The following is a 17,850-nucleotide window of genomic DNA, read 5'->3' as shown; positions in this document are numbered from 1 at the left end:
TTTCAAATTTTTGATTAATTTATCATTAAAAAGTTTTAAGAAATTGTTATTCTCTTTCCGTCTTTTTTTTAATGACACCGTGTATGCATGTGTATGTGTGATTGTATTCAATTGTGTATGTATACTAATGCGCGTGTGTACCTTTTTGTGTGTTTAAGTGCTGTCTTTATGTGTGTATGTGTGTTTTGTCTGTTTGGTTGTGTTAAAGAATAACTTTTCAGCCGTAATGAGAATTGATATTACAATTGTCCCCATGGGAAGGCATGAACCCGATATAGAACACCTGATTGTGTTATTCTACGCTGATGAGAATGAAGAGCTAATTGGAAACTATCAGCTGTTGGGAAACGAAGACAAAGAGAGCTCTGAGTAAGTTTTAAAGGGAGTCATTTTGTCAACAATTCAGAGTTATTTCAGCAGTTATTAACTTTCAAAAAAAATTGTCTACAGTTTTAAACTACATTTTACAACTAAAAGATTTTTACTACGGATAACGATAATGATTTTGACGATAATTTTGAAAAGCACAATGAAAGGCCAACTGTTTGCAACAATTGGTCACAAAATAGTAATCACCTGTTCAAATTCACATATTTCGCAATTTTGAGTGAATAGGTATGTTGAGAATAGAAATAGAAGTCGCAATCAAGAGCGAAACGTCAAAGCAAAAAAACCTTGAAAAGGGGTACTCAAAATATGCAACATTCAACGAATTTGTAATCATAAAATCCTATGACTACAAGACTTGTTTTTTAGGACTGAAAACAACAAATTGGTTAGTATTTCGTTCAAAGAAAAAATTCTACTTTCTTTCCCGCTTAAATCTTATATGGAAAAGCTTTTTTCTTCCTGCCATGTTTTCTAATGACGAAACTGATAGAAGACTAATGGAACTGATAGAAGCAATTAAAGCACAAAATAAACAAACAATATAAGACAAAGGCACAAGCAAAAACACAGATTTTTACAGAAAGCAAATAAGAAGCCATGGTTTTGGGCCTCAGATGTTACCCTAACAGACGACTGTTTCGGGTTGCAGACACTCAGCTTAAAGAATCCTCTTTAAATTAAGGGTTTTAAACATCACCGTCGCCGAGCACCCGAGGTTCCTGACGTCTCCTCAAGGAACACAATCCACGGGGATTTCCAGGATAAATCCAGAAATGATTATGTTTTTCCGTCAGCAAACAAAAAAGTTTCTCCCTGTAAAGTTTTCTGTTTTTTGAAGTCCTTTTTTGAGTTCAAAACATTTGGTTGAAGTATTTGTAAACCGCCAGAAATTTTCACTCTGCAAAAAAATTATATGGCAGAAATTAAAATTGTCGAGAAAAAATTTTCAGTTCACAAAATTCGGACATTTTTTATGTATCTCGGCGCCTTATATTAAAAATAATGCGCTTTTACAGCTATATTCTGCTACTGAACTCCTCAAGGGTTCAAAATCTCATTCCTGGAATAAAAACAGTTCAGAAGAGGTTTCTTGTCTCTTGTTTTCATTTCTCTGTCAAACTCATCGTTGAACACTGAACTCCTTTTCGAATTAAGTCAGAGCAAGTTTCTGGCTAAAGTATCTTCAGAGAGCTAGAAATTTATTCATAGAAAAAGCTTACGCCGTTTCATATAAATAGAAGTTGTCGAAAGAACGTTTTGAAATGCAGAAAGATAGAAAAAATCGTTAAAGGTTTCGGTTTCATAATTGGACAAAACTCAGTTCTAACCAATCGAAATCGCTTTTGTTTGACTGTTCAGTGAGTCTATAGGGTTATTCTTTGAAAAATTGAATATTGTCGCCTAAAAACGAAAGTTGCCTAAAAAAGTTGCCATAAAATTTTTTCAATGCAAGAAAATTAAAAAAAAAACGTTTTTAAAAAGCTGGGCCTCAAATTCTAAAGATTCTCCAGTCCAATGTTTCAAAAATTGCTTCTCAATCAATTTTGAGCGAGCCAAAAGTTGCAGTTTGAGAAAAAGTCAAAGTCTTCTAAGAAAAAAAATTAAATTGATGAAATTCCGTTGTACGGTTTTTGTCTCAGTTAATCTATGTTTTAATGCTCCAATCAATTATTTGAATAAAATCTGGAGGAGTCCGAAGGGTCTAACAAATATAAATCCCTAACAAAAAACAAAAAAGACAAAAGCATCAGGGATAAATATCCCTAAAAACAAAAAAGACAAAAGCATCAGGGAGAAATATTTTTATCGCTTTCATTTGCGTTTTTTTTTTTAAAAAAAAGCGTTGTAAGAATTTCCGTCTTCAAATTCTGGCCAAAATTCTGTTTCAAATTTTTGCTTGCTTATTCTGATGCAACACAGTACTTTTGAGTCAAGTTCAGTTTCGAATAGTATGAATTGGACTATAGAAAAAAATATCAAAAAATGTTTCTAGCGGTAAAAATAAAAAAAAATTAGTTTCGAAAATTATACTAAAGTACATTAATCTACAATTCTACTCTCAAGCAATCCACGGTCTTGTGCGTTTAGAGTAAAACAAAACAATCAAAAGGACGAAATTCAAGGAAGAACTTAAACACAAAACAAAACCTCACGAATCTTGCCGTCACTAGCAAAAGAACGAAAACCATTAAAAACGCGTCTGACAGCACAAATTAGCACAGAAGATTTAAATATCAGGCGTTGCAACTGCTTTATCATCATTGGCTTCAGACAGACGTTACCATTACTAGAAATAGATTTCTTGACCTGGAATGGGTTTCATAGGTTACCAGAGCGATTATTTTTTTCTGTACAAAAAGTGTCTTTTCCATGAAGAGACGTCAAATGTTCTCTCAAATAGTTATGGAAGCAACTTATTAGTTTTAGATTATTTAAAAAGGAAAAACTTGCGGAAAAGAACAGTTATCAAATTTTTTTATTCTGAAACATTTTGTACGGTATTCAATGAGCTCACTGCACGGATAGGTGTAGCGATCTAGGAAAGTTGTTTTGGTACTTTCAAGAAAAAATTTTCTTATTCGCTGATTGACCGCTACAACAGGCAAATAACTATATGATCTCTTTTACAGAAAACAAAATTTGATTAACAACTATTTTTGTTCTTTTCTATTACAGGTAAAAACATTTAAAAAATATTGCAAGAGCATTTTCTTGCTCTTTGAAGTAACTAAACACCACATTCAAGCCATTGTTTCAGTATAATGTCCCTTAAAATGTTTTCTGTTTTTAAAAACCTTTTAAATGTTGAGCTCTCCCACTTTTCCTACAGCATGCTGCGAATAGAAATTGCAATTTAGAATGAAAAGTCAGAGAGCAACGCATTAAAAAAAATGTGACCCGCATCCGACCACAACTTGAAAACGATTGATGGCAAATTGCCAACCACCAAAAAATGAACCAAAACATTATAATCTGATTTCTAGAAAAATCGTTTTTAACGACTGATAACAGAATACTGGGACAAACGAAATTTTTCAGCTTCTTTTATAGAAACATTATATTTATTTTGGGTTGCATTTTTGCTGTTTTTCAATTCATCTTTTCAAGCAACGCAACCCAGGTTGAGGTGCCATCCGGAAGTGACCTCTGATCAGACCACGTCCAACGCACACGGTGTGTTCCCAGACCAAAATTACAGGGTCTGGGATTTGGCTCCAGCGCACAATAGTATGATCAGAGGTCACTTCGGTCTGGGGATGGTATGATCAGAGGTCACTTCGGTCTGGGGATGGTATGATCAGAGGTCACTTCGGTCTGGGGATGGTATGATCAGAGGTCACTTTGGTCTGAGGATGGTATGATCAGAAGTCACTTCAGGATGAGAATGGTCTGATCAGAGGCGGATTCAAGCGCACATTAGTCTGATCAGAGACCATTTCGAGCGGAATTTTTTTTTGATTTTTTGTATTTTTTACAAAGAGATGTCGGCTCTGTCAAGGGGCAACAAAAAGCAGCATTCTGATCACAGACAGATCTAGAGTCTGATGTCTTTGATCAGAACCAAAGGGGTCCAACCGATTGAACATGTCAGTCCCCTTACGAGGAAACTTTGTTTAACTGTAGAATACGATGTTTTATATAGAAAACTGTCCAAATTTATCCATTGAGTTGGAAATATGCACTAATGTATTCTAAATAATTTTTTACTCAGCAGTTGGGTTACCTTTTCGTTAGCAATAATACTTTTAGAATGGTCTTTTTTTAGATGAATATAATAATGCAAACATCATTTTGTATGAAATGAATATATTATAACAAGGTTCGTGCGGTGAAGTGATCTCGAGCGCACAATAGTCTGATCAGGAGTAACTTTTGAGCGCACAATAGTCTGATCAGAAGTGATTTTGAGCGCACAATCGTCTGGACAATGTTCTGGGTTTGAACTGGGCTATGGTCGCAGAATCGTCTGGACAATGGTCTGATTATGGTCTGATCAGAGGTCCTTTCCGTCTGGGAAGGTCTGATCAGAGACAGTTTTGAGCGCACTTAGAGCGCACACGGTGTTTCGAGCGCACTTTAGTCTGATCAGAGGATACTTTGGTCTGGGAGGGTCTGATCAGAGGTAACTTTCGTCTGGCACGGTCTGATCAGGGGTCACTTCCGGATGGCACCTCAACCTGGGAATCTTTTTGAGAAAGTCAGCAACTCTGCCTATTAAGCTTTTTAAATTTTTGAAATTCAGCATTTTTCCCAAGCAACTTTTTAAATTAGACTGGTTAATTTAAAAACAAGCCTCATCCCAGCTGTTTGCCGGCTCAGATGAAATCAAGATCGTTTACACTGAAGATGAAGTTACGACGAGGCGTCCTGTGTTTAATGTTTAATAGCTTTGAAACATCAAAAAGCGCACTTAAATCTGAACGCAAACGGAGGAAAATAAAGATATGATCTCACGAACGTCTAGATATGCGCATTTTTGACCCGGACTGGAGTTGACATGGACGTATAGACGGACACATTCCAGTGGGACGGTCAGGAAAAAAAGATTTTGGTCTGGCACCTGAGCTTGATATACTGCCCGTGTCGAATTCTTACCCCAAAAGTATAGACTAGTGGTTAATCGGGGGAATTTCTAGCCAATTCCCCTCAAAATGGTGCAAGAGTAGGGGGGGGGGGTTAATTATCCCACTTTTTGATTTGAGGCCCTAATCTTACATTGTTTCAGCCCCCCATACTCGAAGACTGACGGTCTTGAACCCGCAACCTCTGTACCCTCCGCAGGTTCTCCTTAGCATCTATTTTTTTTATTTGGGGGTGGGGGGTAAAATCTAAACACATCCAACCCCCAATACTCCCCATAACCCCAATAACAGTAGTGGATAAAACAGGGATACCAACCACCAGTAAAATTTGACCCTTTCTCCTAACGCTAATCGCGCATGTCGAATCGGGCCAAAATTTACTGCTTGTTGCTATCCCTGTTTTATCCACTACTACATATTAACTCTAAGTCTAGCATTAAATTATGAAATGGCTTAATTCTAGAAAATAATATTAAGCTCGTTTGCAAATTCACTTATGTACATCACAAAATATTATTTCTTGTCTATTCTACACTTTTATTTTAAAAACCTTTCAGCATATTCCTTGAATCTATCTTTGGTATGTGTATATCTATATCTATTAAGATAGATGCACAATCTGCATCTTCCATTTCTAAACCTAAAGAAAGAAATATGCTTACAAATTTTACACATATTACACGCCAGATATTGATCTGGATTATCATAATGGTCTCCCAAATGTTTAATATAATTTTGTACTTTAACTATATTTTTACATATATAACAACAATATGCTAATTCTTTGCAATCTTTACAACATTCTTTCCAAGGCTTATTTTTACACTTATCACACTTCATTTTTCATTTTCGAAAAATTATTTTTTCCAAAATTTTCCCTTATAAAATACAGCATGTCTCACTCAACAAACAGTAATGTCACAAGTGTGAACTTCTGCGACGTCTGTAATTTATCCTTTGAAACAAAGAAGACATAAAGAACTATTGGAGAAAATGTTTGATCTGCGAAGTAGTTTCACTGTTTCTGATTTGGATGAGGCTATAACTGAAGCCTCAACTAAAACTGAAGCCTCAACTAAAACTATAGAGAAAATGTATGATTCGGATGGAGACTTTATCTATGTCAAACCTTCTACTAAAACTGAAACTATAGATATTATTAAAACTAAAATTAAACCCGACGACAATATCTACACCAGAATTAAGTTTGAATGTAAAGAATGTCATGAAGAATTTAGAAGTAAAGTAGCTCTAACTACTCATTCATTTAGTCACACTCGCATGTATCTAGAAAACACAGAAGACTTTGATATAAACTCAAGTCAGAACATGAGAGAATTTTATATTACGGATAAAGGTGGGACTTACTTTGAAGATATAGACGAAGCAACTAATTACTCATTAGAGGAAATTAAAAACTTTTATCAATCGGCGAAGCCGTTTCACGGATTTAAAAAAGTTAAGAGTTTTAAATATAAGGTCACGGCCGAGTGTGAGTACAAGAAGGGAACCAAAGAAGAAGTTAAAATTACAAAAATATTCTTCAACACCGACTATATTATAAATAAAGCTATATATAATTACGGTGACTTCAAACAATGGCTAGATTTCGAAAAAGAAATAAAGAAATATATGAAGGTTATGGCTACGACTTCGAATTTCTTGAATCGAGAATTATTCAGATAAAAATTGACCAACTAAGGCATCTATTGGTAGTTATATAGATTTACCCCTGATCTCAAAAACTCTAAATCGATATTAAATATACGTAGTTACAAACACAACTGCTTGCAACTAACTATTACTGCTTGGCTACATCCTGCTATGTACCAAGCAACACGCGAGAGTAAATATGTAAATAATCTAATTGAAGCGCGACAACGAGATGAAGATGATTTTGCTTATATAATAAGAATACAGAAAAAGTAAAATATTAAAATTTGGGTATACAAACCTTGTGGTGGGGGCAAAGTAGAATTGTTTAAACCAGTGGATGATTTTGATAAAGATAGGAAAGATGTCAGAATATTGGTTTGGGGGAATGAGCTAACAGAACACTGTTCTCTAATTAAACACATAGAAACCTTGTTAGATCGACCAAATAGAATGAATCACAAATTCTGTTACTGTGTTAGATGTACATATTGGTTTGATTCAAAAATTAAATACAACAAACATGAATGTAACAACTCTTTCAAACCCGAGCTTGTTTGTCCTAAGAAGAAGAATGTTACTTTTATAAATGAACACAAACGTCAGAATATAAAAAAATATTATAACTGCTGATATGGAAAGTTGCATGGTTGAAGTCGCGACTAATGGCTGTAAGTATGTAATAGCTGAACACATACCAATAAGTGTGGGTTACATCTGGCAGTGTAGTTTCAAATACTATTTTGGTCTTGATTGTATCAAAAGATTTGCTAGTGATCTATTAGAAATAGAAACTGAGAATAACTTCAAGCACAACAAACAAATGATATTTAATGAAGAAGTTAAACTATATCATGAAACTAAAAACACTTGTCATATCTGCAGTAAAACATATATTAATAAAGTAAGAGATCATTGTCATGAAACTGGTAAATATAGAGGACCAGCATGTAGAATATGTAATCTGAGGTACAAACAACAAAATTTCATTCCCATAATATTCGATAACGGCTCTGGTTATGATTTCAATCTACTATACAGTGAACTCTTTAAACAGAATAATGATAAAAGAAAAGTAGATAACATACCACTAGCTGCTGGTAAGGCTAAGATGTTTAGTATCGGTTGTCTTAAATTCTTATATAGTTATAACTTTTTAGCTATGCCTCTAGATCAAATGGCGAAGATATACGGATGTAAAACTAAAACATTATATCCATATGAATACTTTGGTCTGGACTCGTATGATGAAGTTATAGGTAATCTACAATTAGAAGACTTCAAATCCTCTCTCTCGAATAAATTGCCAACACAAGAAGAAGTCAATATCATTAATAAAGACAACAGTTATAAAACTGGTAAAGATCTAACTATAGAGTGTTTACAAAATGATGTGGAAATTTTAGACTACTGCATGAATGAATATGTTCAACTAAGTATGAAAGAATTCAAGCTCAATCCCCCACACTATATAAGTCTCCCAGGCTATAGTTTTGATTGTTGGTTAATGTCAAGCGGTGTTACTTTAGATACATTACAAGATAATCAAATAGTAGATGATTTTGTTGAGGCAAAGAGAGGGGGCATATGCGGTATAATGAGAGATAGGGATGAAGTCCCATAACAGAAATATCTGGTACATTGATGCAAACAAACTATACGGCTATTGATTGATGCAAAAGCTACCTTATAAGGACTTCCAGTTTACTACTACATCTCTAGATTATATATTAAATACTCCAGATGATAGTGATCACGGTTACTATATAGTTTGTGATATTGATTATGCTAATAGTTGTAAAGATAAAACAGAGCAATTAGCTTTAATGCCCGATAAGAGAAAGATAAATGATAATGAATTGGGATACCGAGAAAGAGAGAAAGGCAAAACAAAAACAGAGAAAATAATCTTAGACCAAAACAACAAAACAGAATACATGGTTCATTATAGGATGTTAAGGTTCTATGTTACGATGGGTGTAAAAGTAACTAAAATACATAGAGTAATTGAATTCAAACAAGATTATATATGTAGAGATTATATACAAAACATTACTAATAAAAGAGCAACAGCTAAAACTGAAGTTTAAAAGGGTGTAAGGAAATTAATGAAAAATTCACTATATGGAAGAATGTGCATGAATCCTCTACACTTCCTCCAAAGTAAGTTCTTACATGATGAAGAAAAGATATTGAAAAGTATAAGTAAACCAACATTTAAGAATATAACTAGATATAAGGATTATAGCCAAATTGAATATTTAAAGAAAAAAATAGAATGTGATTCTCCAGTATATGTAGGTGTTACTATCTTAGAATTAAGTAAATTACACATGTATGATGTATTCTATAATATTCTTCAACCATCACTCAAAGATCTACAACTCCACTATATGGATACTGATAGTTTTGTATTAAGTTTTAGCGAGGGTAATGTCGACAATGAACACATGGACCTATCCAATTTCGAACCTCCAATTAAAACTAATAATAAAGTCCCTGGTAAATACAAACATGAAATGGAAAGCAGAATTATACAGGATTTTTGGGGCACTAACACCAAAGAAATATAGCTTTAAAGATTACCCAAATAAAACTAAAGAGAAAGGAATAAAGAATTGTAACAATGATGAACATGAAGAATATTATAATGCACTAATTTATAACACAGAGAGAACTGTAGATGAATGTAGAATACAAAAAATTGGCGATAACATGACAACAACAAAAACAAGTAAGATTAGTCTAAACACCTTTGATGATAAAAGATTTTATGTAAATAACATTAAAAGCTATCCTCATGATGAGAATCTATATCTATTCAAAAGAGATCTGGTAAATAAAATCTGCGAAGCGGGTTCCCCGATTAAGAATGCATCAGTGAAACTGCTTCGCAGATCATTAGATGGAGACAAAGACCTACTGGTTAATAATAATCTAGAACTAACCATTAATGATGATAGAAAGTTAATTGAAGCTGCAATTACACTATATAATGATTTATTATAATTATAAAAAATGACTGAAATTTAAACACTTATAAAATTAACTAATCTACAAAAACAAAACAGAAGAAATAGATTAGAAGATAAACTAAAACAACAAGAATATTATGGTGAAACAGAAGTGTTATTTGATCCTTTAACTAAAACGCTAAATGCAAACAATGAACACAATCTAGCATTAAGTGAACAAACATTAAGTGCAATAGATTGGCAAAATCAAGAGTTAGATAAACAAACTAAGATGATCCAGCAAGCTGGTTTCCAGATCGGTCAAAACACTTCCAAGATTAATGAAACGCTAAAGGAGACTATAAAATAAAACTCAAGATATAGCACCAGTTTTTGTTGATACAAAGACAGCCAAACTTCTTCATTTAATGGGGGGTCAAACTAATCCCCAAATAAATTTAAATCTTGTAGATTTGCCTACTAGAAGATATAAAAAGAATGATGTTGATATAACCCTATAGCAGGGTGCGTTTTTAGTTAAGGATAATATATATGATTTTTCAGATGGATTTATTAACTTTCTTACTAAATTAAATGTAACATATGATGATAATATTGAGGAAGATGAAAACAAAATTAGAAAGTTTTTAAAGGACATTAGATTTGATGTAGGAAAAGGGGATAAGAAAAGTGCTAGATATTGAACAATAAAACGTATAATGGGGGTGAAAGATGATGTATTTGGCAGGGGTTTAAATAGCAACCCTAACCCAAATAATCAACGAAGTTGCCATTTAAATGGTTTAGTAGAAAGACTAGAATTATTAATACTGGAAACAAAAGCTGTTCATGATGGATTATATGATGAAATGCTAGATATATCTAAGCAACTTATATCTATGAATAATATTATTGAAGAGCAACTAGATAATTTTGTTTTTAACTATGGTAAATAAATAATGATGGAAAAACAACAACAACTAATAGCTAAAGAAGTATTCAGTCCTCAAATAACAAAGTTTAGAAGAGAAAGAATAATATTATTATATAAAGAAGAAACATGGTCAGCTGATTTAATTAACAAGTCATCTCTAAGTAAAAACAACAATATTTATAAGTTTATATTAACTGTTATAGATATATTCACAAAATAAGCATGGGCTATTCCATTAAAGAATAAATCTGGTTTATCTATAACTATTGGTTTTAAAATAGGTAGTGAGTTTTATAATAAATTATCTAAATGTTTACTTAAAGAATTTGAAACAAAACTATATTCTACTTATAGTGATTTAAAGGCTGTATTTATAGAGAGATTTAATAGAACATTTTTACACATAATTAACAAACCAATGTTCATCAATGGTGATGATAATTGGGTACATATCTCAAATGATGCAGTCATAACATATAACAATAACATTCATTCATTAATTAATATGACACCAGTTGTTGCTTCTAATAATCCTGATAAAGTTAAATACTATGTTAAGTCTACGAAAGCAATACCAAATTTTAAAGTTGGTGATTATGTTAGAAATGCAGATAAACGTAATATCTTTTCTAAAGGTTACGCTTCTAATTGGAGCTTAACTATTTAAAGTTAATGAAGTTTTGAACACACAACCACAAACATATAAGACAGAAGATATGAATGAAGAGATAATAGAAGGTAAATATTACGAACAGTAGTTATTAAAATCCGTGTTTGACTTTGAATCTAATAATAAAGTTTAAGAATCATTAAATAAAGTTCTTTCTGTAAAAAAATACAAAGATGACAAGAAATAGATTTAATCAAGCAAATAGATCCACTGGGCGCTGGTATCATCAATCAACAAACAAGTTAACACTAAGTAAGGCTCTTGGGTTATTCGTAGAAGATAATGATATTATTGATATTAAGGATACCTATAAAATTACAAATGTTCATCCCCCAATAGATGAAAAAGATGTTGTTAATAAAGAATATCGTGACAATAACTTATTATCTTCTAATAATAAAATAGATATTTTAAGTAAAAACATAATTGAGCTAAGAAAAGGTGAACTTAAAAAAGTCACAATTAAAACATTACAACTAATTGAAACACAATTTAATGATGAACTGATTAATGAGTTTATGGAATCAGCAAATGAAGTCACAAATACTGTTAAGTTTTGTAAAAAAGTTGCTGCTGATACTATCTCTAAATCTAATCAATTAAAACAAGAATTTGATAATAATAAGTTTAATCCAAATATTACTAACATACATTTAGGTCTTATGTTTACTAACGGCCTAAGAGAAATGAAAGAATACAATAAATCTCGTAGAAAAATTATAGTACAATATATAATTGCTATACTTTTACAAAGTACGTTAGTTGATAATAAATAGAAAGCAAGACGTGAGATGCATTATGGTTTTAAACAAGAAGATAATATGAAAGAAATAGAAAGAATTTTTACTAATGAAAACAAGCAAAGCTATGACGGAGTCCATGACCAATCCAACAGCACCGAGTGAGAGATTACTATATCCAGATTTGTCATCGGTATCAGAACGATTAATAAACGAAAAGATTCAAACTAATAATAAACTTAACAACAATATTAACATTATAAAAGATATTAGAAGCTATTACGAAACTGAAACTAATAACTATAATAAGAAGTTAAGTAGATATATAAATTATATTAACGTAGCTGAGATAACAGAAATAATATTATCATCAATAGCAACAACGGCAACAACAACATCAGTTGCATTACAGGTATAGGATTACCTTATTCTATGCCAACAGCTTTTCCTACAGCAACTGTTTGTGGTTCATTATCAAAAACAATTATTACTAAATTAAGAAATAAAATTATAAAGTATTCACAAATGTATATTTTAAGTAAACATGTTAGCGACAAGTTTAATAAACTATATACTAAATCAATGAATGAAAATAAAATAGATAATGATGAATATAATGAATTAGTCAAGGTATATGAAGAATATAAGAAGAATCGGCGAAGCCGCCACTCCGATGATAAAAAAATAAGTTAAGTGTTTTTTTTTAGATTAAAGATATTAGTGCTTATTAATAACAAAGTTTTTAGTAATAATAATATTAGTATTAATATTTATCAGGGACCCTGCTTCGCAGATCGGTAAAATTATAGCCATAATTGAAACTATAGTCTTAGTCTTAACCTTAGCCTTAGCCATAACTAAATTATCTTTTCTTTGTACCTAAGTATAAACCTCTTCCTTTTTGTACTACCTTTATACTTTCACCAGTAGTTGCAAATTTAATTAAATCAGGTGTGGCTGATAAAGCAGCTCTAGGTTTTCTAGATGCAGCTGCGCTTCCTATTTTACTTGCTATTTCTAATGCTCTTACTGGATTTTTAGCATTTTTCTTTCCAAAGTTAACTGTAGTTTTACCAACACTTTTAAAGAAATCGTTCAAACCCTCAGCTTCTATTGTTGCATCAGATATTGTCATTGATTTATTCCTTCTACATTTAGTGCAGGATCCTCTTAACTTTTTAGTACCTTTTGAACTAATAGCTCCACTTATATTAATAGTACCACTAATATGTCTGCCACCAACACAATAAGAATTAGTTTTGAACTTATATAAAGACTCATTTCTATATATATAAAAAATAATGGAAGTTAAAAAGTATAATCTTTTTGCTGTTATTAAACCTAAGCCTAAGGCTAAACCCTTACCTAAGGCTAAGATTAAGCGAAAGCCTAAAACTGAGCTTCAAATTAAGGGATTGACTCTAGATAATAAGCAGAAACTGGATACTATTTATGATAAAGCTTTTGTTAAGACTAGTAGGAAATAGTTTGATTATCATTGATGTAGTCATTGAGTTAGTCATTAATTTCGCCATGAATTTATTCATTGATTTAGTCATTGATTAAGTCATTAACTATAAATATAATTATGATACAATATCAACCATCTTATTACTATCACTATTAACACCAAAAACTTTTCTAGTTAATACTTATGCATCACATATAACATCTGCAACTGCAGCACCAAATTTAAACTTAAGTTGCATTGGTTGTGGACCTATATGATCACTTTGATATCTAGTACAAATACATATATTTTATAATTACTTTTGAATGTTCTATGATTTATATATAGTTTTATATAATGTGGTAACCCATTATAACTTTTATTAAAGCTAACAATCTCTTTAAGGGCATCTTTATAATTATTAGTACCATAATTTATATTCATTCTATCCTCAGGATAAAACTCATTACCAATCTTACAATAACATTTAGTAACATTCATTATATGAAATGTACTTGCATCATGAGTTTGTTCATTAACAATATTATTTTTAAAACCAATTATTATATATTGTGGTCTTTGCATCCCACTTTCCATACCAAGATCAAACAAAAAGTTAGTAGCATTGGGTATATTCTTATAAAATGTTTCCGTTTGATAATAGCTAAAGTCTATATTATTTTTTTTACTTAAACCCTTTTGCACAATAATTGTATTATCATTACTAGGATCAATACTAGGTACGCACCATGATATATCTCTAATTTCTACATTAGCATCATTAGCAACTGCACAAGAATTAGCATTATTTCTATATGAAGCTCTATCATTATTATTTTATTTTATTATTAGTTTAAATCCTAAACCATATATAATCTTTTCTAAATCATTTACGAAACCAAATAGATCTTTCATCTTAACAATCAAATACATATGACCTCTTTCTGCAGCAACAAGATCACTTTTGAGTTGACTATTCCTATTATCTATATTTCTAACAAACCCACTCTCATATTCATCCTCAGTACTAGTTAAAAACTTATACATCAATAGATTAGGAAGACAATGATCTATATATTCAATAGTCCTCCACAAGTTTCAATCTTAACTGAACTAAGCAATGCCATCATGCCATAATTAACTAATCTGATTTTAGCATCATTTACAACACCAACATCATCTGATACAACAAACTCTATCTCTAGATACGAATAATGCAAATTTAAATAATTCTCTTCTCTATTGAGAATGATATTAATATTAGTATTAACCGTTTTCATTGTTGCTAGATTATTAGGTTTATATTTTATAATCTTAGTTTTGTGAATATCATTAATATAACTATAAGTTGTATCCAAATTAAAATCCATTTCTATAAGTCAAAAAATGACAGGTAACTTAATTCTATATGAACTACAAAAGATACATAATGCATTAACTAAAACTAAAGAAAAACATACACTTAACTTTAGAATAATAATGCCAACAGAAAGATTTATCTTTAGTGAACCCATACTTAACACATCAATATTAGGTTTAATTAGATTATCTGTTTATAGTTCGGTGTTTAATGTGAATAGAAGGAACAATCAATTCTTATATGATAGCCAAGGTGAAACATGGTCAGATACCCGTATTTTGGCTGTCATCCCAGGTGCTTGTGAATTAATCGAAATAGCAGAATTAATAAAAGAAGAAACTAATGGTAATGTTATAATAGAACCTGATAAGGATACAATGAAAAGTCCAAAGGAAATGAAACAAGGTGCAATTAACTTTGACATAGAAAATTCAATAGACCCATTACTAGGATTTAGAAAAACAGTTTATAAAAAAGGTAAATGTACATCTCAGAAAATTAATGGTAATAAAAGATAATTATCAGAAAGATAATGGAAATAACACAGACTTACTATATACTTTTACTCTAACAGAACCACCAGGTTACTAGATAGATGTTTTACCAACTAATATCTTGTATCAAAATGTAACTAAACATAGAATAGAACATATGGAGTTTCATATTAAAGATGAGCATGGAAGACCTATAGATATAATGGTGATGTATTAAGTTTTACTTTACATCTGGTGTAACCAGCAACAACTTTGTTGATTTGACGTAGTCAGCTGACCAAAGGTCCATCAGTGAAGCTGCTTCGCAGGTCTGGTGTAACCAGCAACTTCGTTGATCTAGTCTAAGTTATAGATCTAACTCTAGATATTGATATAAACTTAAACTAAACTACAAAACTCTCCGATCCCAATTAATTCTTAGTTTACCATTAATATTTTTATTTTTAGTTATATCAATGACAATATAATTACAAGGCTCTTTCCATAAATTATTACATATTTTAGCAAAATCGTTACAACTCAGTTCAACATTATTAAAGAAATCTTGATATATAGATATGAGGACTTTACCTCTTTGTTCAAATAAAATAAATAGATTACAATTCTCTCTAACACTCTGTCTATCTATTGTGAATAGATTTTGATTAAGATATATCATATTGCAATTATTATGTCTACTTCTACAAAAAGTTTCATTAGTAACTGGTTCTTTGGCTCTAACATCATCGAACATCATTAGTTTCTTTAATTCTTTGGTTAGTTGATCGGGAGAGGGTAAATCTATTATATCTTTAACAAACTCAACATCTGCTTTATCGTCAACAGAGTTGCGACTTCGTCGATTATAACTCTCCACAACTTCATATCGATCACCAGTAGGACCAATAATGTATAGTTTATCAAAGTATATTCTAGCCAGAATTAGTTTTTTTAATAAGAATGTCTTACCGCATTAACTAGGACCAGATATTATACATCTAAAGTTCTCTAGGAGTGTAGCTTCTGTAATTTTATTATCATCATTTAGCCATGATTGTAGATCTTCATTTCTATTTACAGAGGTATTGTTACTAAGATCAACGAAGTTGCCACTACGTGGATCAGTATAACTGCTTGGTTTACCACAGACGGAGTCTGTTCGCAGATATTCTTTGCTTTTAGGTTTACCCTTTGATGTTTTTCATCAAATGGATAAATAAAATTATCATTAACATTATCATTAACATTATCATTGCCATTGTTATTATCGTTAACATTATCATTAACATTATCATTATTAGCAAGCTACTTCGTAGATCTTTACTATAACCAAAACAAAAACACTCATTATATATTCCTGGATATTTACATTGATTAACAAGAATATTCAAAGCATTGTTAATTCTAAATCCTCTATCAATAAGATAGATCATGTATAGAGATTATGCACCACGATAAGATTCATCATATTGTTGTATTCTCTCATTAGAGCCTAGATCAACATATTCTTCTAAAAATAATGGTGGGGTCTCAACACCAAAACTATCAAAGTAATACGTTGGACCACCTTCACTTCTTATAACTAAAACCCAATGTGCACCATCAGTTGGATGTAAATTTATAATAATATTGACGTTAGGTTCACAGATCTGCGAAGCAGGTTTACTGATTGTTTTTGGACTTTGATCTCTCATCACTATTTCAATTGGTATTCGACTTATATCTTTTCCTATATCTTTTATTCTGATATCACTCATAGCATTATTATCAATATTAAATTTATTATTGAATTCCTCAAAAAATTAGGATAAGCATATTTTAATAGGTATAAAATTGGAGACAGGTAGTGCAATTATAATTTTTATTTTCTTGATTGGAATTTGTTAAATAATATATGATTCAATACCAAGTAAGTATACAAAACTAGAAAAAAAGCTTTGGTGGATTTATGAATAGGAGTCTAGTTAGATTTGAATATGAAAAGTCACCATTACATACTATTGTTTATGGTGGAACTGGAACAGGTAAACATATTTTATTAGACATAATTTAAATTAAAGTTAGATCCGCGAAGCGGCTACACCGATCAAAACCAAAACCAAAACCAAGACCAAGATCAAGATCTGCGAAGCAGTTTGTTAAACCACGAAAAAAATTCGTTCACTGATCTGCGAAGCAGTTTCACAGATTAAGCTAAAATTATAATCATATTATGTAGAGATGATAGAGATTGGATAGATTCTGAGACTGGTGAGTTTTATATTGGATTTAATACATGTGATATAAATATGGTCACATCAAAAATTAAGTCTAAATTCAAAGATAGTGTACCAGTACTTGATGATATGGGTGATACGTTAAATAAGGATATAGTTTTTTATTTCACAGAAGGAAGACATTATAATATTCAAATGATTGTAATGTGTCATAAAACAGCTCAAATAATTAATACAGCAAGAATGAGTTGTGATACTATTTATTTAACATCCTATAATGGAGCTGGTCTATTTAAAAATTTTAATGATATATATAAATGCGAACATAACCTCAATAAAAAATTAGTGATTTACATAGTAACTATTATAATTGTACAGATGGAATGTCAGATGAACTTCGTTATGGCATAATTAAATATAATAGGAA

At 31.2% G+C, this 17,850-nt stretch overlaps 1 protein-coding gene across 1 annotated transcript in view; it reads left to right on the top strand.

Moving 5' to 3' along the window:
• Positions 1 to 224: 224 nt before the first annotated feature.
• LOC142338688 (uncharacterized) overlaps positions 225 to 17,850 on the top strand; it is a 38,617-nt gene continuing 20,991 nt past the window's right edge. The window contains exon 1 of the mRNA XM_075388554.1: positions 225 to 369. Coding sequence (XP_075244669.1) covers positions 227 to 369 — 143 coding nt within the window. The 5' untranslated portion in view covers positions 225 to 226. The remainder of the gene's footprint in view (positions 370 to 17,850) is intronic.

The sequence above is a fragment of the Convolutriloba macropyga genome, chromosome 4, assembly GCF_964194025.1.
Source record: "Convolutriloba macropyga chromosome 4, txConMacr16.3, whole genome shotgun sequence".
NCBI lineage: Eukaryota > Metazoa > Xenacoelomorpha > Acoela > Convolutidae > Convolutriloba > Convolutriloba macropyga.
Note: the sequence above shows the minus strand (reverse complement) of the source record. Positions and strands in the feature narration are given on the sequence as shown.